The 18,588-nt window shown below is 51.7% G+C and overlaps 8 protein-coding genes across 8 annotated transcripts; 5 read left to right on the forward strand and 3 right to left on the reverse strand.

Moving 5' to 3' along the window:
* Nucleotides 1-522: 522 nt before the first annotated feature.
* M436DRAFT_55547 (uncharacterized protein) lies at nucleotides 523-1,707 on the reverse strand (the record flags this gene model as incomplete). The annotated part of the gene is made up of 1 exon (XM_013568470.1): nucleotides 523-1,707. One exon carries the CDS (start codon nucleotides 1,705-1,707, stop codon nucleotides 523-525), a length of 1,185 nt encoding a protein of 394 aa, XP_013423924.1.
* A 2,551-nt stretch (nucleotides 1,708-4,258) lies between these two features.
* Nucleotides 4,259-5,427, reverse strand: M436DRAFT_55214 (NAD(P)-binding protein; the record flags this gene model as incomplete). The annotated part of the gene is made up of 6 exons (XM_013568394.1): nucleotides 4,259-4,273; nucleotides 4,321-4,456; nucleotides 4,513-4,635; nucleotides 4,686-4,841; nucleotides 4,940-5,037; nucleotides 5,185-5,427. 6 exons carry the CDS (start codon nucleotides 5,425-5,427, stop codon nucleotides 4,259-4,261), a joined length of 771 nt encoding a protein of 256 aa, XP_013423848.1.
* Nucleotides 5,428-6,121: 694 nt separating this feature from the next.
* On the forward strand, nucleotides 6,122-6,847 carry M436DRAFT_75853 (cytochrome c; the record flags this gene model as incomplete). The annotated part of the gene is made up of 4 exons (XM_013568526.1): nucleotides 6,122-6,146; nucleotides 6,379-6,463; nucleotides 6,569-6,674; nucleotides 6,728-6,847. The coding sequence occupies 4 exons, from the start codon at nucleotides 6,122-6,124 to the stop codon at nucleotides 6,845-6,847; spliced, it is 336 nt and encodes a 111-aa protein (XP_013423980.1).
* Nucleotides 6,848-7,844: 997 nt separating this feature from the next.
* M436DRAFT_55539 (uncharacterized protein) lies at nucleotides 7,845-8,713 on the forward strand (the record flags this gene model as incomplete). Its single annotated transcript, XM_013568467.1, has 4 exons — nucleotides 7,845-7,923; nucleotides 7,966-8,297; nucleotides 8,354-8,584; nucleotides 8,636-8,713. The coding sequence occupies 4 exons, from the start codon at nucleotides 7,845-7,847 to the stop codon at nucleotides 8,711-8,713; spliced, it is 720 nt and encodes a 239-aa protein (XP_013423921.1).
* A 644-nt stretch (nucleotides 8,714-9,357) lies between these two features.
* M436DRAFT_66972 (NUC173-domain-containing protein) lies at nucleotides 9,358-13,326 on the forward strand (the record flags this gene model as incomplete). Its single annotated transcript, XM_013568488.1, has 2 exons — nucleotides 9,358-9,429; nucleotides 9,481-13,326. The coding sequence occupies 2 exons, from the start codon at nucleotides 9,358-9,360 to the stop codon at nucleotides 13,324-13,326; spliced, it is 3,918 nt and encodes a 1,305-aa protein (XP_013423942.1).
* A 280-nt stretch (nucleotides 13,327-13,606) lies between these two features.
* M436DRAFT_85180 (uncharacterized protein) lies at nucleotides 13,607-14,254 on the forward strand (the record flags this gene model as incomplete). The annotated part of the gene is made up of 1 exon (XM_013568527.1): nucleotides 13,607-14,254. One exon carries the CDS (start codon nucleotides 13,607-13,609, stop codon nucleotides 14,252-14,254), a length of 648 nt encoding a protein of 215 aa, XP_013423981.1.
* A 515-nt stretch (nucleotides 14,255-14,769) lies between these two features.
* On the reverse strand, nucleotides 14,770-16,364 carry M436DRAFT_55256 (uncharacterized protein; the record flags this gene model as incomplete). Its single annotated transcript, XM_013568402.1, has 3 exons — nucleotides 14,770-15,491; nucleotides 15,751-15,938; nucleotides 16,276-16,364. The coding sequence occupies 3 exons, from the start codon at nucleotides 16,362-16,364 to the stop codon at nucleotides 14,770-14,772; spliced, it is 999 nt and encodes a 332-aa protein (XP_013423856.1).
* Nucleotides 16,365-17,111: 747 nt separating this feature from the next.
* On the forward strand, nucleotides 17,112-18,410 carry M436DRAFT_75857 (mitochondrial acetylornithine aminotransferase; the record flags this gene model as incomplete). Its single annotated transcript, XM_013568528.1, has 2 exons — nucleotides 17,112-17,273; nucleotides 17,331-18,410. 2 exons carry the CDS (start codon nucleotides 17,112-17,114, stop codon nucleotides 18,408-18,410), a joined length of 1,242 nt encoding a protein of 413 aa, XP_013423982.1.
* Between the last annotated feature and the right edge of the window lie 178 nt (nucleotides 18,411-18,588).

Raw genomic sequence — 18,588 nt, forward strand, 5'->3', positions numbered from 1 at the left:
GTGTTGTCGCTGAGATTGCGTCTTTGTGCAAGAGACTCGATCATACTCGTCTTCTACCCTTTGTCTTGCATGTGATGATGATGATGTTGACACCTGCCGAGGTATGCGGAGTCCGGGGTTGCTTCTCCACACGCGTGCTTGATTTGATTCCTCCCCGTGTGCAAAGGTTTGTAACGCTGCTACCTATCAAAATGTACAGTGTTCTTAAGAACCGGATCAAATCCATCGAAATACAGTGTTCTTTGATGCTCTCTTTGGATCCGTTTTCAATCTAGAGATCATTGTGCTTTTTTATAGAGAGCATTGTGTTCTACACCTTGATAGGAGAGAGGAGCGTAGGGAACTGAAGTTACAAAGTTTAGCACTCGGGGAGGTTACATCGGAAGAAGAAAAAAAGAAAGAAAAAAGATATTCAAGAAATGCATTATGGGGACGGAGGGCACTGGCCGTTATGTAGAACCACTATTGTCTGGATCAACGCTGGATGCAAGTCTGCTGGACTTTACTTGCAAGTATTGCCATTCACTCGTATTCCATCTCCCATGTCTCTCCAATGGCTTCAATCTCACGCTGCAGTTGTGCCAACTCTTGCTCTGCTCGAGAGCTAATCGCATACCCGCTACGACCTTTGAGCTGCTCGGCATCCTTTTGCAACTCTCTGCATCTACGCTGGAAATCGTCTTCTACATCCTTCCTGTCTCTTGCTTTCCTTGCGAGATATCTCATGTCGTTCGTGTCGACCGCATACCGAAATGCATCCCTCATGCGTCGTGAGTAGAGCTGGCATGACACTCCGTCTCTGCCTTCATTGCGAACAAGCTCTTTTTTTCGATTGAACCTCACAGCTACGTCGGAATTCGACCTCAACCACGGGAACACCACATCATGGTAGCACTCATCGCATACGGTCAAAGCAGGTGCCAGTGAGGGGACGTAGTACCAATCATGACCCTCGAGCTTGTCATCACGGATGCACTCGGGGAGTCTGGTCTTGTGTCGGACAAGTGATACAAACTCTGATGTGTTAGGCATCCGCTGACCAGACACTGCGTCTTCGTGGAGCTGGAACAAGCAATCGATATAGGCCGCATACCGATTGTTGTGTTCTGGTCGCAAAGAGCAGTAGCGCCCCATGATTTCTTCGTCCTTGTCGTCAGAGTACTTGCTCGGAAGTGGTACAAGCAGACCTCTGAACCCTGGGAAGAGTGTTTCAACTCTTTTGACGTCTGATGGACACACGATAAAGTCTCGTAGGAAATGGCCATCCCGGTCGCGAATTGAGTACCAACTGCACCATCCTCGCCCGGTCCCCGGACAGGGTTCTTCAGTCTCTTCGACATTGAAGACTGTCATCATCATGTTCAGGGTATTTTGTCGGTTGTTTGCAGTCAGAATCCATGCAAGGCGAATCCAAGCATTGCTAAACTCGCATTTTCTAGGCCTGGTTGGCGCGTTGCTAGGTAAGAGCTTGAAGGCCGTTCCTAGCTGGGTCCTGTCGAAAGCATACTTGAAGCAGCGCGGGCAAATGCTGAAACCAGGTTCTCCTTCGAGCATGTACCAATCATTGTACTTGGTTGTGTATGTAACCCGTTTGCATGTTGGTAGCCTTTCGGACTGAGGTTTCTTCGTACCAGCAGACAAATCCTCAGATTTGGATGCCTCTCGTCTTGATGCGCCAGATTTTGCAGATTTCTCAATTGGTCGCATCTTGCTGTTGTTGGACTGTGTCTGCTGTTTTGGAGTAGTCGCACGCGTGACTGGTTCACTGAATGGCGGAAGTAGACCGCTTGGCTGTTGTGGAAAGTATTGATGATCTCTTTCTGAAGGCATGGTCTCGAATGGGCGATCGTCATCCGGATAGGGAAGTGGCGAGTATGGACTAGATAAAGACCTCGATGCCTGGGGACGCGGTGAAACAGGCACAGTAGATTCGGCCAGACGAGAGGGCGGAGCTGCACGGCGGGCGGTGGTCGAGGCGGCCGAACCCATATTCCAAGGATATTCTGTAGGGTACAGTATGCGAGGAGAAGGCTGTGGTGAGGATGGAGTTGACCCTCCTCTGGACGTCGGTCTGGAGTTGGGGATGCTGGGAGGGTAGTTGTCCTTCAGCTTGTCTGAGCTTGAGTTGCGAGCCGGCGTGTAACTGTCTTGATGAGCGTAGCTTCCTTCACTCGATTGACGAGGATGGTACGTTGGGCGTGCTGATTGCTGTAGATTGACAACTTGAGGTGGCGCGGGTTTGCGCGCATAATCGTTTAGAAGTGGACAATCTTCTGTTGGACCCGACCGTCTCCTGGAAGAGTCACCTGTGGGTGGATTGAGAGGTGTTGTAGGCGAAGAGTGAGGATGATCTGGTTTGGTCCAAGAATAGCGTGCCGACGATCGTTGCGGAATATAGTCTTCTGCACTTCGAGTCGCTTCGGCAGTACTACGCCCTTCGTACACGTGCTGTGAAGTTGACCGTGGTGGAGTACCTTCCCTTGTTGGAGTTTGTTGTTGACGTCGGCTCGGATCTGACCAGTCGGAGCGAGGCGCGCTGGTTGGTGGTGGTCTGTCGAAAGTTGTAGATCGGGGAACAGCAGGTGGTGTGATTGCCTCGGGTGAAAGAAAGAGGTCTTCTGCTGTCTTGGGTGTTTGCGAAGACGGAGTCGGCTTTGCCCAAGCATATGGCGAAGCTTCTCTGCGCATCTCGGGTAATCCGGTCGTTTCTATCCGAGGACCTTTGCGCTTTTCGCGGCGTCTAGCTCGTTCGTCATCGCTTGAGGGAGGCGTAGAGTGTGCGTTGGCGGACTTGGTCGCCGAGGGGACCCAGACGAAGCGGCGATCGGGAGTATAGCCAGGTACATCGACAAGCAATTGCTCTTGTTCGACAGTGCCTCTTGAAGGGATGTCATCTTGGTGTGGGGATTCTGGCTTGTATTCCCTTCTTAACGAGACCTCCTCGTCTTCGACGGACGGTGAAGGGGGCCATCGGCGTGGCGGTCGACTGTGGTCTTTACTTTTGGGCGCGCGACTGCGGTTTCTCGTAGGTATGGAGGGGTATAAGAATGGTTGCGTGGAGTCGTGATAGGTGGGGTCGAGTCTGGTGGACTGTCAGTGGCCGAGACATGGATCGTCGGGATGGAGAAGATACGTCGAGTCGTTTCGTGAACGTCGTGGCTTGGTGTAAGAATCGTCGTAACGTGAGCGAGAAGTTTCGTAATTGTCCCAGGACGCCATGCCAGCTAGCTAGTCCGGGGGTGAAGGATGTAATGCGAAGGAAGGACGGAAGAGAGGGAGGTAGGAAAGAGGAAAGGAATTATTAGGGAAGAGACGAGAGCAGAAGGAAGGGAAGCGTAGGCCAGAGAGGTCATCTGCGTCGTCAACGAACAGGTGGATATATGCATCTCACCCCACATGCGAGTCGCCGGCGTGAGAAGTGTCAAGGCATGTCTGAGCGGACGCGCACGAGGAAGGAACTGACGATCGCCCTTCCTCGACCTGCTCCTTCACAGCCTCAGACCTACCGAACGGAACTGCGCTTTGCTAGCCGCGTCCAACATTGTCGACTTCAACTCGATACTATTGAATGTCTTTGAAAGTGTTCGACACCGCTCTTTGATCAATCCTGCAGTTGAGGAGAAGTCTAAAGCCGTTGCAGCATGACGTCCCTGTTTGACTGGTCGACTCTGTCTCTGTGTACCACCATTTGGTCCAGCCAATCCAGGCCACGACAAAGTCACCTCTTCTCAACACCTTTGGTCTCCTTTTTCTGCCTTTCATGCCACTGGGTCGGTGCGTGCATGTTCGGCACTCAGGACCGTCTTACAGCGGCTCTCGGCACCTGAGATCCAAGCATCACCGTAGGCTCTGGACTGTTTCACTAAAAATGCATCGGATGTGCCATCCCAGTTGCTTGCCATGCAATACTCGAGCACCATGCTACCTACGAACAATGGCCTTCATCGTACAATAATCACCTCACTTAATTTCCCGGTGACCATGATGCTCTAAGCCAAGCGATGGGCACTTTCTTGAAGTCATGTCAATCACGAGACATATCACCGAATATGTAATATGCATCTAGAGACTTTGAAGCCTAAGTCAAACATTCAACATTACATGTACTATTTGGCGACCAATGTGTCGGGCTTCTGTCCGAAAATCTCATAGCTTCCTGCCAGGTTCTTTGTTCTTCTCATCCCTTGATCACCAAGGCCGGGTCCTTGCAGAACTTTGCTTGCTGGTGGCCGCACACTAAGTATAACGAGCCATGCTGCTACCAAGGATATTGCTGCAAAAGTCAGAGAAGCGGCCAGGCACATCATCAAGATCACATACCTTGTTCTCCCAGGTCCAAAATGTTCCGCTATGCTGTATTCCTTTGCTCTCAATGACTTTGATCATCGCCGATACTGATTCCTGCGGTGTCATGATGCCGTCAACTTCCCAGCCGAGATCAATGTTTGCCATATCCCTGGTGTGGTTCGTTAGCAAATGACTCATCCCCATCACTCCAGAGGGTGTACATACGTGGCAACCTCTCCAGGATGGATTGCAATCAGAATGGTATCATCGTCTTTGCGCTTGAGCTCGGCAGCCATATGTCGCATTGCCTGATTCAATGCAGCTTTGGATGCTGAGTAAGCCGCGAACCTGAAGAAGCGGTGAGTAAGGATGCAAAATACTTGACAGAAGGTACCTACCCATCCTCCATCTCTAGAAACCGCTGTGCCGAACCAGAGTCACTGGACATGAAGACGATGGTGCCGATAGGTATCATGGTCTGGAGAAGTCTTTGGGCGGTAATGATTGGCCCAATCGTGTTGGTGTGCAAGTGGAAAGCAAACTCATCGAAAGAACTTGTTGGTCAGCCTGGTTCAGACTATGGTATAAACAATCTTGAGCTCACAATTCAGTCGCTCTCTGCAACAGTCAGTGATGGTAAGAATACAGAAACATGCAACAACTTACATTCGGGTATCTCAACACACCCGCATTGATAACAACATAGTCCAACTTCAGGTTTTGTATTGCGGCGAGCTGAGAAACGAAACTCTTTGCAACGCCATGTTAGCCATCACTATAAGAGATGTGCTGCGTGTATGCAGTCCACAAGACGAATGGGAAGAGCAGTATAAAATGGAAAGACAGGAACGACAGCGAGGAAAAGAAGGAATGGTAGGAAAGCAGGGTCGAATATACATTTATTGATTGTTCTGAAAGAACGTCGCAAATCAACATTTGACAGCGACCATGATCACCTCCCGCTTGCGCCCAAAGCCCAGATGCATGAACGGCGGCGGTGTCGCGGACAGTAGCAAGGATGCGGTCCTCGCGAGCGATCAATTGTCGTACAAACTCCAGACCTATACCTCTTGACGCACCAACGATACACCAAGTCTTCTGTCCGGTCTTGCCATACAGAATCTCGGGTATTTGGTTCATGTTTCGGAATAAAGTAGGGATATCGGCCCTAACGAAGAGGGTGCTTCAGCTACAGACACCTCGATAGCGAAAGCAACTATGGGCTTTTGCTGGAGGAGCCGCACAGAGGAAGCGTTGAGCCGTCTTCAGCCACAACGAACGAGGGAATACATGATGGATCGTGGATCATGATCATCTATCAGATCGAGATCTTGCGGCTGCTTTCAAGCTAAAGCAGTCGACATGTTGACGCGATTTTACCGACACGACGTCAAAACGCGTCAAGCCATGCATGCAATAGCGAAGACAAAGGCAATTTGTTTTGAATTGTGGCTTTGCTCACAGGTCATGAGCTCGCTGTGACACCAGACGAGCAAGGATAGGAAAGCATTTTGCTAGAGCTGCGAGTCTGGAATTGACAGTCCAAGGGTCTATGATACGTTGAGGTGAGCATCGCCACGCTGGTGAAGCAAAGGAACGACTCAAATCAAGAAATCTTTCCGAGGCATCCCGAGTTTCCAGCATTTTATTGACTTTCTGGCCTCTGGTGATTGGTTGGTGACGGTGGTCGGTGCACGACGCCTTTATCCTAGAAACTCCTTGGTCGCCGCGATCATCGAACAAAATTCCCGTCCGCCTTTCTTTCACTCTTCTCACCACCGCCACAACCTCTACATACCTTTAATCTTTCCACACATATCACATATTCTTCAAAATGGGCAAGGACAGCTTCGCACCTGGTAGGTTTCTTCATCCCCGGCACCGCACCTCGACCGCAACTCGGACACACGAGACGAATCACGAACGAGCAACATTCGATCGCCGCGCCTTGGACAGCTTCCAATTTCCGACACTGTCTTCGTCGAAAGAATGAGACTCGCGGACTCGTCTCTGTGTTTCCGCTTATCGCTGCCGATTTGCCGCCACCAATGGCTACCTGCAAAAGAACCTCCAACTAACAACAAACTCCAGGTGACTCCAAGAAGGGCGCCAACCTCTTCAAGACCCGTTGCGCTCAGTGCCACAACCTCAAGGAGGGTGAGGGTAACAAGATTGGGTACGTGTCCTCAAACACAGCATTTATAGTATGGTCTCGTACAGCGAACCGTACTCGAGATGTCCTCTACCTCTCTATTATACTCGGATGCTAACATCTCGCTAGACCTAACCTTCACGGTCTCTGGGGCAGAAAGACTGGTGAGGTCGAGGGTTACGCCTACTCCGACGCCAACAAGGGCAAGGGTATTCACTGGGGTGACGACACTCTCGTAAGTTACTCGTTACATGCTTCTCCACACAGTGGTTGCTGACCCTTCTCTAGTTCGAGTACCTCGAGAACCCCAAGAAGTACATTCCTGGTACCAAGATGGCCTTCGGTGGCTTGAAGAAGGCCAAGGACCGCAACGACCTTATCACCTTCCTCAAGGAAGAGACCGCTTAGATGTGCCAGACACCAACAATACCTCCATCCTGTACCAATATATCCTTTAGAGCGCAAAATTAGACCTGGTTGATGGGTTGTCTCAGCATGGCGATGCAAAATGTGGTGGGCTTCGGCTTCATATCTGCATGGGGTCTTGACGCTGAGGCCTGTATAATGAATCTTTCCTCTTTTCTCTTATGCTGCTGCAGCTGTTCTCTTGTGCAAATGTTCGAAACTTGTGCTGAAGATTTGGGCTCAGAATAGACCCGCCACAGCAACATGACAGATCATTTTTAAATGCCTTTCTGGTGGCTACTTGCATGGAATACGCAGGCACTTCTGCAAGGGACAGGTTATGTTCGTGTTTTGTCTCATGTGTACGGTGCTAATTCCAATATATAGTAACACCAAGCTTATGAACAAACCATGAAAGAGCAGAGCTATCACTGACAGGACATGGACTCTTGCTATATCGCCACAGACTACTCTACTGCTCTCACATTTCTCTGACTATCAACATTCAGATCTGGAACACTTGCGTGGGTCGGTTGGTAATATACCCTCAGCAACGACCCTTCAGCAGCCACAGGCTTCGATACTTCTATCTACTGAAAACGACAACTGACATCTTCAGCTGTCTACGCATCACCTCAGACTATGTGCTGGGTTGTCTTGACAATTTGACAGTCTTGTCTCAGCAACGCCGAGCAAACGACATTGGCAAACGGAGCATATTGTCGACCTTCGGATACCTCTAACCACCGACTTGCTTGTTTGTTCCTTGCTTGCGCAACGGGCAACAGCTCATCCTTCTTCCAAACCTTTTCGTCTTTTCCAATTCAACGATATCGCAACTTTTCGCCATCTTCATCCCGTGAGATATCCCTGTCTTACTGCCACGATCCTCCTTGCACTGCATATCTACCACCATCTCTTACATCCAACAATTCCATCTACCTGTGTATAGATTCACTAACTAACAGAATATTCAGAATCTTGGTTACCTTCAGGCAACATGGACGCAACTCCCAGGAACCTTCGCTCTTTACCCTCAAACTACAAAAATGCTCGCACTTTGCCTCCAAAGTACGCCCGTCACGGCACTATCTTCTGGCATACACTGACATCATGCAGAGTCTGGTGCAAGAGGTGTGAACGACTTCGACCTCTCGCTGCATTCGCCAACAACCGTCAGAAGGATGCCTCGTACTTGATGACCAACAGAGGCGCCAGATTGGGTGACGCCAAAGTCGTAGACAAGCTGATCTGCAACGACTGTTCTGGCGCACCCAAGACGGATCTCAGATGCACTGGATGTGGCAACAGTCGCCCTCTTGACCACTTCTCCACAACCCAGAGAAACGATCCAGACACTGCCATGTGTCGCAAGTGCATCAGCGAGATCGAGAACGTTATGCCTGGACAGCAGGAGCATGAGGAGGAAGGTTCTGATGAAAAGTACCTGGCGGTGAGTACATACCAACTGCATATTCCGAATGACGTTACTTACACTACAAAACCCAGAGCATGGGCGGCAGTGTCATCCCCTCTCATTCGTCCAGCAGTGGAGGTGTCTCTTTAGCTCCTAGCAACGGCTTCGAGCCAGTTCCTTCCACCACTCGTGGCTCTCATCTCACCACAAACACTGCACCTTCTGGTACATCGATCACTGGTCGCTCAAGCTGGTCTACTGCCAGCACAGTCACTACTACCAGTCACAGAATCAAAGCTAGTGGCTGGATCGATATCCCAAAGGTAAGCATGTTCTACTTCTCCTTCTTCGCCGTCATGACTGATAGCGATAAGGGTCCCCGCTTCGTTCCAGTCCCCGACCTCGAAGATGATTACGCTGTTGAAGATGATGGGAAGGATTATCAGATGTGAGGTGGAGTATTGCTTAGCCGTCAGGGTTGATGTGGTCATCGAGCCTAGAGAAGGGCTGAGTCAGCATGATGTTACATTCGCGTTCGATTTCAAGGTGTGGACGGAGGTGGAGGATGGAGGTTTGGAAACATAGTCTTTTCGTGACCAGTATTTCATACGCCATTGATATCATACCCTATCTCTTGGTTTGTTCATCCTCCTTCGCAAAATGACATCGCGACTTCTTCCTCGACCAGCCTCTGCTATGTTGGCTTCGTCGAATGTTCCTTCCACCCTTTTGATCATCGGGTACTAGTCTTGCTGCTTCTCCGTTGCAGAAGTAAGATTGAGGCGAAGCAGTAACATGATATACTAGTCGACAGCAAGAAGACAATATCAATCAGAATAGATCTATCGGTGATGAAGATGGGCAGGGTCGGATGGACATCGAAGAGCATACGGATGCTTGGCAGAAGACCCTTTCCAGCGGATCGCTGTAGTTTAACAGTCGACTACTGTAGTCTTTCCAGTCACGATTCGCCCTACCCTGTCGACTACGGACGGGATACCCGTGCGCTTATCGATAAAGAAAGTCGGTGATCAGAAAGTTCTCTCGAAGCCAGAGGCTGAAGCAGACCGACCAGTCTCTTGCTTGTACACACATCATGTCGACCATGTCGTTGAACGAGAGGCTCGACAAGATCCGGTCGCAGCCCAAGCTGTCGGGCATGCAGCAGGTGAGTAGTCTTATGCTTCTTCCAGAGTGCAGTAACTGACAAGGACCACAGACGGCTGTAGTGCTCGGCGCAGTCGAAGATACTCTGCGCTCGCAAAATGCAGAACAAACACCCACCGCCTACTTCGCCGCCCTCCTGTCGCTGCTGGCGCAGTTTGACATGGCCAACAAGGAAGTCGCTTATGCCGTTGTATACCTCCTCGACCTCGTCACCCCCCACGTACCCGCACCGCTTTTGCGCTCCAAATTCAGTCAGATCCTAGGCAGTCTCGCCCCCGCCCTCACACACCCCGAAGCAGAGGCTCCCTTGTTGCGCTCAAGTATTGGATGTCTGGAATCATTGCTGGTCGCACAAGATGCTGCAGCCTGGGCTCTTCCCGCTTCGTCTCTCAGTCCCCGCCGCGCAGTCGCCGGTCTGCTTGGTCTTGCCGCAGACCACCGTCCCAAGGTCCGCAAGCGAGCTCAAGATGCTCTGACTACCGTTCTCAAGAACCCTCCGCCCAGCCCTTCGCTCGATCACCCCGCCTCCGACATGGCTGCCGAGACATCGATGCGCTTGCTCCAGGATGCTGCTGAGAAGTCTGCAAAAGCCAAGAAGGCAAAGAAGGGAGCAAAGGAACAAGAGAACGACCCTGCCTTGATGCACGCCCTGCAACTCGTCAAGACCATTGCCACTGCTGCCAATGGATGGCCTTCCCGCAAGATCGACTCGCTGTGTGAGCTTTTGCTCGCCATCTCAAAGTCCAGCCACGAATTCCTCGTCATGTCTGCTTTCGAGGTCTTCGAGATCATCTTTGCTGGTCTGGCCAACGAAGTTTCGGCTGCAAAGCTTCCCCGTCTGTTAGAGGTTATCGGCGAACTTCAGCCATCGCAAAACGACTCGCAACTCCTGCCTCCTTGGATCGCCGTCATTTCGAGAGGTTACGATGTCGCCGCTCAACTCGACCCCGACGAGACTTTCGCAAAACTGCCTACCCTTTTCACCCAGGTCTCTGCCTTCCTCACTTCATCTTCCCACAACATTCGTATCTCTGCCTCGGAGTGTCTTATCTCTTTCCTCAACACCTGTGTCCCCGACTCTGTCCTCCTAGAGCCTTCAATTTACGACGAGAAGGTCTTTGAGAACCTTGGAAGCCAGGTCAACGATCTTCTCAGCATCAAATACCAGTCTGCCTGGATGGAAGTCTTCTCAGTGATTGGTGCTATGTTCGACACCTTGAAGTGGCGCTCGCAGGGTATCCTTAACACTGCCGTCAAGACTGTTGGTGATCTCCGTGGAAACGACTCTTTCTCTGGAAAGAAGGAAGCCGATGCTGTTCTCGGAAAGGCCATTACCGCTATGGGACCTGATAGCGTTCTTGAAATCTTGCCCTTGAACTTAACTAAGCCTGTTGCTGGACAACCCGGACGTGCCTGGATGCTGCCTATTCTTCGTGACTCAGTCAGAAACACCCGCCTTGCCCATTTCCGTGCCGAGCTTGTCCCTCTCAGTGAGGCCATGTTCCAGCGTGTCTTGAACCACGGAGCTGCCGAGAAGACCATGGAGATCAAGATTTTCGAGACTATCGTCCAACAAATTTGGGCTACTCTTCCTGGATACTGCGACCTTCCATTGGATGTAACCGAAGCCTTCGACCAGACCTTTGCTGAGATGGTTGCCAACCTTCTTTACTCTCAACCCCAGCTCCGTACCGAGCTTTGCAGAGCTTTGCAAAACATGGTAGAGTCGAATCAGACCGTATCCTCAATCGAGGGCGAAGAGGATCTTGTCATGCAGGGTAGAGTTTCCAAAGCTGACGCACAGAAGAATATTCAGCATCTTTCCGGCCTTGCTGGTAACATTCTTGCTGTTTTGTTCAACGTCTACAGCGAAACCCTGCCTCAATACCGTGGTGTCATCCTTCAAGCCATCAACGCATACCTCAGCATCACCCCCGAGGCAGAGCTGATGGAGACATTCACCCGCGTTGCTTCCATGCTCGAGTCATCTCTTGGTGAGAGCGGACCTCAAACACAGGCTGACAAGCAAAAGGAGACCAAGGGCCCTAACAAGATGCCTCCCATGTCGCACACTCTTATGGATCTGGTCATCACAATCTCTATCTACCTTCCTCGTGACAGCTTCGCTGGACTCTTCAACATGGCTGCCATCATTGTGAACAATGACTCCGACCCGCAACTACAAAAGAAGGCCTACAAGCTTATTCCTCGTCTTGCCGAGTCTGAGTCTGGTCGCGCAGCTATTGTTGAGCGTAACTCTGACCTTCAACAACTCCTCCTCCAGGCTGGTCCCAAGGCCGCTGCTCCTTCTCGCCGCGACCGTCTGACCGCCATCTCTCAAATCATCCCCACTCTTCCCAAGGAAGACCTCCACTTCATCCCCTCAATCCTGTCCGAAGTCGTCATTAGCGCAAAGGAAGTCAATGAAAAGGCACGTACCGCCGCTTTCGAGCTTCTTGTCCAGATGGGTGAGAAGATGGCTGAAGGTGGTACCGTCGTTAACGCGAAGGTTCCTCACATGCCCGATGACGCCGCTCCTGTAGAAGCCAGTCTGGAAGAATACTTCACCATGGTCTCTGCTGGTCTCGCCGGTTCCACTCCTCACATGATTTCCGCCTCAATTACTGCTCTCGCTCGCCTTCTCTACGATTTCCGCAACACCCTTTCCGAGCCCGTCATCTTGGACCTTGTCCAAACAATGGATCTCTTCCTCACATCCGCCAACCGCGAAATCGTACGCTCATGTCTTGGTTTCGTCAAGGTATGCGTGCTCTCCCTCCCCACAGATCTCATGCGCCCCCGCCTGGCGACCCTCATCCCCAACCTTATGGTCTGGAGCCACGAGCACAAGGCCCACTTCAAACTCAAGGTCAAGCATATTTTTGAACGCATGATCAAGCGTTTCGGCGTCGAAATCGTAGAAAAGCACTGTCCGGAAGAAGACAAGAAACTCATTGCCAACATCCGCAAATCGCGTGACCGCGCAAAGAGAAAGAAGGAAGCCGGCAAGGACGACCCCGACGCCGAAGACGATGACGCCAGTCGCAAAGCAGGCAAATTCGAATCAGAGTTTGACGAGCAAGTCTACGGTAGCGACGAAGAAGACTCTGGCTCTGACATCTCCGACGACGAGGTTTTGGGTCGCTCAGCAGCCAAGGGCCGCAAGGCAAAGGCTCAAGGCGGCAACACCTTCATCGTCGAAGACGAAGACGAGCCCTTGGATCTGCTCGACCGCAAAGCCCTCGCCAACATCTCCTCCACCATCCCTTCGAAATCGCGCTCTGCACCTTCCACGCGCAGACCCGCAAAGATGGATCTGGACGGCAAACTTGTCTTCAACGAGGCCGACTCCGACGACGAAATCATGGAGTTTGACGACGCGGGCAACGCAGCTAGTCTTGAAGATGGTATCAACGCTTATGTCGAAGCCATCAAAGGCAGAGATGCCGCTATTCGCGGTAGAGGCGGCAAACTCAAGTTCAAGAACAAGGGCAACAAGAACGCGGATGATGACGACGAGATGGAAGTCGATGCCAAGGAGTTCGCTGATGCTCGCGCCAAACCCCAACGACGAAGTCTCGGCGGCGACAGAGGCTCTTCCTCTGGGTTCCGTGGCGGTAGAGGCGGATCGGGCTTCCGTGGCGGCAGAGGAGATTCTCGCGGCGGAAGAGATTCTCGTGGTGGTAGAGGAGGTTCTTCAGGCTCAGGATTCCGTGGCAACTCTGGCAATCGCGGTGGCTTTGGCGATCGCGGCGGCAGAGGCGGTTCGTCTCGTGGTGGTCGTGGGTCTTTTGGCGACCGCAGAGGTGGTGGCCATGGCGGTGTCAACAAGGGGCGTTTTGCACCCAAGGGCCAGGGCCAGAGGGATGAGAACCGCAACAGAGCTAGTAGAGCTTAGGAGAAGGTGTGTGATTGATTGTTTAGCAAAAAGTTGAGCATGCTAGGAGGTGTATAGGAGTTTTGATGTTTATAGTTTTTCTTGATATCGTATATTGTTTTCACTTGTACGGATATTTGGCCGATGGTGCTGGAGTTTGTGAGAGTCCTCGTGTTGTGTACATGTCCCTTGATTGTTCATCCGACTCTCGAGAAGGTTCCTTGATCTAATCGACCTCATTGACAACAACACCAGCTACCAACCCCAACTCACTCACTCACACTCTCACACAGTTCACACCATGGCCACCGACGACGAAAGACACGCAAGATTCAACCACACCATGGCGCGCCTACACGCTCGAGAGCAAGCGCTAGCCGCCAAACTCGATCAACTCGACAGGGAGATGCAGCAGTTCAGGAGGGATCTGGTTGCTTTCCATGCTCGTCGCGCTCATGTGCATGCTCTGATCCAGCAGCACATCGCGGAGGAGGATGCATTGAACACCGACAGCTGGACTCGGATGGATGTTGCTCCTGCTTCCGACGTTCAGGGTGTTGCTGCTGGGTTTTTCGACCAAGGTGCTGAGACTATTGCGGCTGCTACCACTCCTTATAGCCGAGATATCACTACTCTTGACCAGCATGCCAATCCCGTCGTCGATGACATGGACTCCCTTTTCATCCCCGAGCAGGCTCGTAGCAACGAGGAGAACACCAGCCCTCTCACCTCTCGCTCCAATCGCCGCAGCGACCAGCAACACATCGACTCTCTCGCCTCTCGCCCCAAGCGCCGCCGCGTCACTTTTGCTGATGACGCCGACGTGATCATCGACAGGAATGCCCTCGCTGTTCAAAACTCCAACTCAGAGAGCATGCCCCAGACCAGCGACAATCAGTCTGTCACAGCTCCCAGAAGTCCTCATGCATCACAGGGATTCTGGGGGTGACAACATGCACTTCGTCAAAGCTGGGGGTTGGAGCTTGGGATGCACAAAACTTGTCGACACCGTTGATGGAGGCATTCGCGACAAATGTCAGACTGCTTTGCAAAGGCCTACAGATGCGACGGATCTGTGCCACCGAGTTGATTCAATGCAGCAAATACTCGATCGCTTCTGGATGTCTTGTGGAGCATAGGCCTGGATCCTGCAGGAGGAGAGACCTCAGCTGTGCGATGGCCTTGGTCGATATGCAAGTGGGGGGACGAGATCAAGCAGGTCTCTTACGTGGTTATGAAATGGTGTGGCAGTCATTAGCACGGCCTTGGGAAAGTTCTGGGAAAACAGTGCCGCCAAGGTTTCCGGAGTGGAAGTATTTTGACCTTTTGTGTTGTCATCGGTAGAGGAGAGCTGCGGAAGAGCCCCATCAATCTCGTCGCCTTATGTCTCTCGACTCTTTTCCCCTCGGTCAACCTCATACAAACACAGCAAGACCATCTTACTGCGCCCCTTTCCCCGCCTTTCTACACTGTTTTCCTCGCAAGAAAAGCATTCATGTATCCAAATGGCCAAGTGTGTAATCTTCTCACTCCCACGAATTTCCACTCTGCACACTCTGCCACTGTAATTTTTTCTCCCTTGACAGCAGTGTGCTCCTCACTGATTACTCTGGCTTTCTCTCCCAATACCTTTTCCGCCAACTGCAATGTTTCGTTGAAATTGCGGGTGCGTAGACAACTCACCACACCATCCCAGGCTTGCACAAAGGGCAATACAGGAAAAATATAGGTGAAGAAGAGATGCAAAGGGCGAAAGGGAAACCAGAGTATCGTGACCAGGAAGAGGAGAAGAGGTTCTCCGAGCATCAGCAACAGCATACCTAGACTCCGGTCCTGGAGTTCCAAGATGCAAACGCCATCAGCTGTTTCCAATGTATTCTGTATAATCTTGCTTGCAGCTTCGTCGGTGAAATGATGGAAGGACAGACTGTACAGATGAATGGATTTGTGGTCGCCAGAATGCTCAGAAGTGGAAGAGGATGTTTTGGAGATGACTAAGGGAGGTGCGTGTGAAGTGTCTGTGGCGTCCACGGGTTGAGGTATAAAGGACAGGTTCGCGGAACGGGAGGCTAGGGGCATCCAGGCATCGAGGTTTGGGTGGAAGTCGGAGAGGCGGAAAGGGATGGGGGTGTGGTTTGTGAGGGTGCGGGAGGCGTTGATGGATTTTTCTATCAGGGGTGTTGGACCTGTGGGGGTGGAGGTGTTAGATGTAGGTCCTGAAAGCGTATTCCCGTCTGGGAAGTCTATGGTAAATGTAGTTGTAGAGATGCACGAACGTTCCTAATACAGAGGCAGGACCAAGGAGATCTGAGCATATGACATCTCTCAATGTGCGTCTATCTCTTTTCTGGAGAGTATGGTGTAGTTTGACAGCTCAAGCCTCGGTGACATCACAAGTACCTCCGCAGCAGTGCCTAAGGTTACGGAAATTCCAAACTTGCTTACCTCCTGCTCCCGAGCAAAAGTCAATGACAAAATATTGCTCTGAATCAATATCCGGGAAATCATCGAGGAAGGCGTGAATGAGTCTGGCCGCCGTTTCTGCTGGGGTTGTTTGTTGTAGGAAAGGTAGTTTCCGCGTCCATTGAGCTGTAAGCATGTCCTGACAGCAGTGCTTGACGAATGACGGTGTTCTGTATGGACGTATGGACTAATCAGATACTGTGCATGGAGACTGTATCTAGGCAAACACAAAGGCAGAGGAGAGTCGGTGGCATCGTTCGTAGATCATGGACCTCCTGGTTGCTCTTGTCGGCCACCTTGTTGGGAAGATCCTTCGTGAGTTTGTCGATGTCTTGACTAGCACGAATTGTGCCACCCACGAAGGACTTCTTGGTTGAAACTGTTCGAGCAGAAGTCGATTCTCTTTGACAGATCAACCTCAGTGGCTGCCGACACTTGATCTGGTAGTAAGAGATGCTGGTGATCCGACCGACGTCCTCTGCCAATGCATCCAGGTGGTACACTCACATTGCTAGATCGCACCACTCGAAGAGGTGCCATCTTGATGGCGACGCCTGTATCTGTGACAGCTGGTGGACCTGGTCGAAGATGAACATGATCGCATGGATTGTGAACAAACCTTTAGCTCGAGCAATGAAATGATAATGAGCCAAGAGACATTGTTGGAAGCATCCTGCCATCCAGGTGTCCAAAGATATGCCTGCCTACGTCATGATGCGGCTGGGGAGGAACCCTGGCCAGTAAGCAAAGAGTACGGCACAAACGAGCAATAATCTGCGCTCGACGTGAAGCAATCAGCTAGATGACTACGATGTCTACTTGCAGGATATAATGCTCATGCGGCTGGTTATCCGAGACTAAAGGGTCTTGGGAAGAGTACTTGTACAGCATCAAGGTAAGTTAGGGCGAAGTCGGGGTTTGTCTGAGCCGAGGTCGGGGTCTGTCGTAGGATCAGCTGCATATCGAGACGCACCTTGATAAGAAAAGTTTCGTGACTCAACGCAGCAATTGCCATCTGGCCGGGGAAAAAGTTGGAGTTGTTGCTTCTGTTCTCTCTGCATTGTTCTTGATCTTCTGTATACCCGTCGTCATGTCTTTCCGTATTTGCTCTTCGCGATTGAGCGCCTCGCTCAAGCCTTCATTGGCTTTGCGCCGTGGTTATGCCTCGCCGACGGCATCCAACCTGCCTGCCGGTCTCCAGAATGCCATTCAAGTGCGCAATCATGCTGAGACTGATTCCCATGGACTGAATTGACAATGAGCAGAAGGAAGCATCTCTAGCTACACCGGATCCTGCCTCGGACTCGCAGACCAGCCGTCTTGTAGGCCAGTCTACACCATACATGGTCCCCACATACGTCCGCCCTCCGCCCATGTTCCAGAAGGGAGAAGGCTGCTTCTTGTGGGATGTTGAGAACAGACAATACCTCGACTTCACATCAGGAATCGCCGTCAATGCTCTGGGTCACTGTGATCCCGAGATGTCCAAGCTGCTCGCTCAGCAAGTCAGTCATGCTCTCGTCGAACCAGACGACATCCTCGCATACTAATATTCTACTCAGGCGCAAACCCTCGTACACACCTCCAACCTATACCACAACCCCTGGACCGGCGCATTGTCTAAGCTGCTCGTGGAAAAGACGGTCGAATCAGGCGCCATGGCCGACGCGGCACGAGCATTCATCTGCAACTCTGGCTCCGAAGCCAACGAGGCCGCCATCAAGTTCGCTCGCAAATGCGGTCGCACCGCCGATGAATCGGGAAACAAGCACGAGATTGTCTCGTTCCACAACTCTTTCCACGGACGCACAATGGGCTCCTTGTCAGCCACTCCCAACCCAAAGTACCAGAAGCCTTTTGGCCCCATGGTTCCTGGCTTCAGATACGGCACTTACAACGACATCTCTGCCATCAACGACCTCGTCACTGAGAAGACCTGTGGTGTCATCATCGAGCCCATTCAGGGTGAGGGCGGTGTCAACGTCGCAACCGACGACTTCCTACTCGCCCTCCGACGCCGCTGCACAGAAGTCGGCGCCATCCTCATCTACGACGAGATCCAATGCGGTCTCGGACGCACCGGCACCATGTGGGCTCACGGAGCTCTCCCCAAGGAAGCACACCCCGACGTGCTCACCACCGCAAAGGCCCTCGGCAACGGCTTCCCCATCGGCGCCACCATTGTCACCGAGAACGTCTCCAGCAAAATCGTCACTGGCGACCACGGCACCACTTTCGGCGGAAACCCTCTGGGCTCTCGTCTTGCACACTACATCGTTGGCCGTCTGTCCGGCGCCGAGATCCAAGATGGCGTGCTTGCAAAGGAAAAGATCTTCCGCCAGCGTTTCGAGCAATTGAAGAACAAATACTCCGATGTCATCACCGAGGTTCGTGGACGTGGTTTATTGCTCGGTGTGCAGCTATCTCAAGATCCCACTCCTGTGATCACTGCTGCCCGTGAACGCGGTCTGCTGATCATTACTTGCGGAACCAACACACTCAGATTTGTGCCTCCGCTCATCGTCTCCGAGACCGAGATCAACCAAGGCATGGATATTCTTGAGGATGCCATGAAGGCTGTTTTCAGAACCGATGAGCACATTCCCGGTACTGATGGCCAGCAAGAGATGCGTGCCTCGTAGAAGGGAACATTTGTTGATTGATCTGCTTTTGTTGTTCGAAAAGTTGCATGGCGTTGGTAGGAAAGGGCATGTGTTATGTGATATAGACCAAACAATGTACTACTGATTCTCACGGATCAAAACTTGTCAGAAAAAAGCCAACATGAAACAACGATCACAAGTCGTACTTTCAGGTCAT

The sequence above is a fragment of the Aureobasidium namibiae genome, assembly GCF_000721765.1.
Source record: "Aureobasidium namibiae CBS 147.97 unplaced genomic scaffold scaffold_19, whole genome shotgun sequence".
Taxonomy (NCBI): Eukaryota; Fungi; Ascomycota; class Dothideomycetes; order Dothideales; family Saccotheciaceae; genus Aureobasidium; species Aureobasidium namibiae.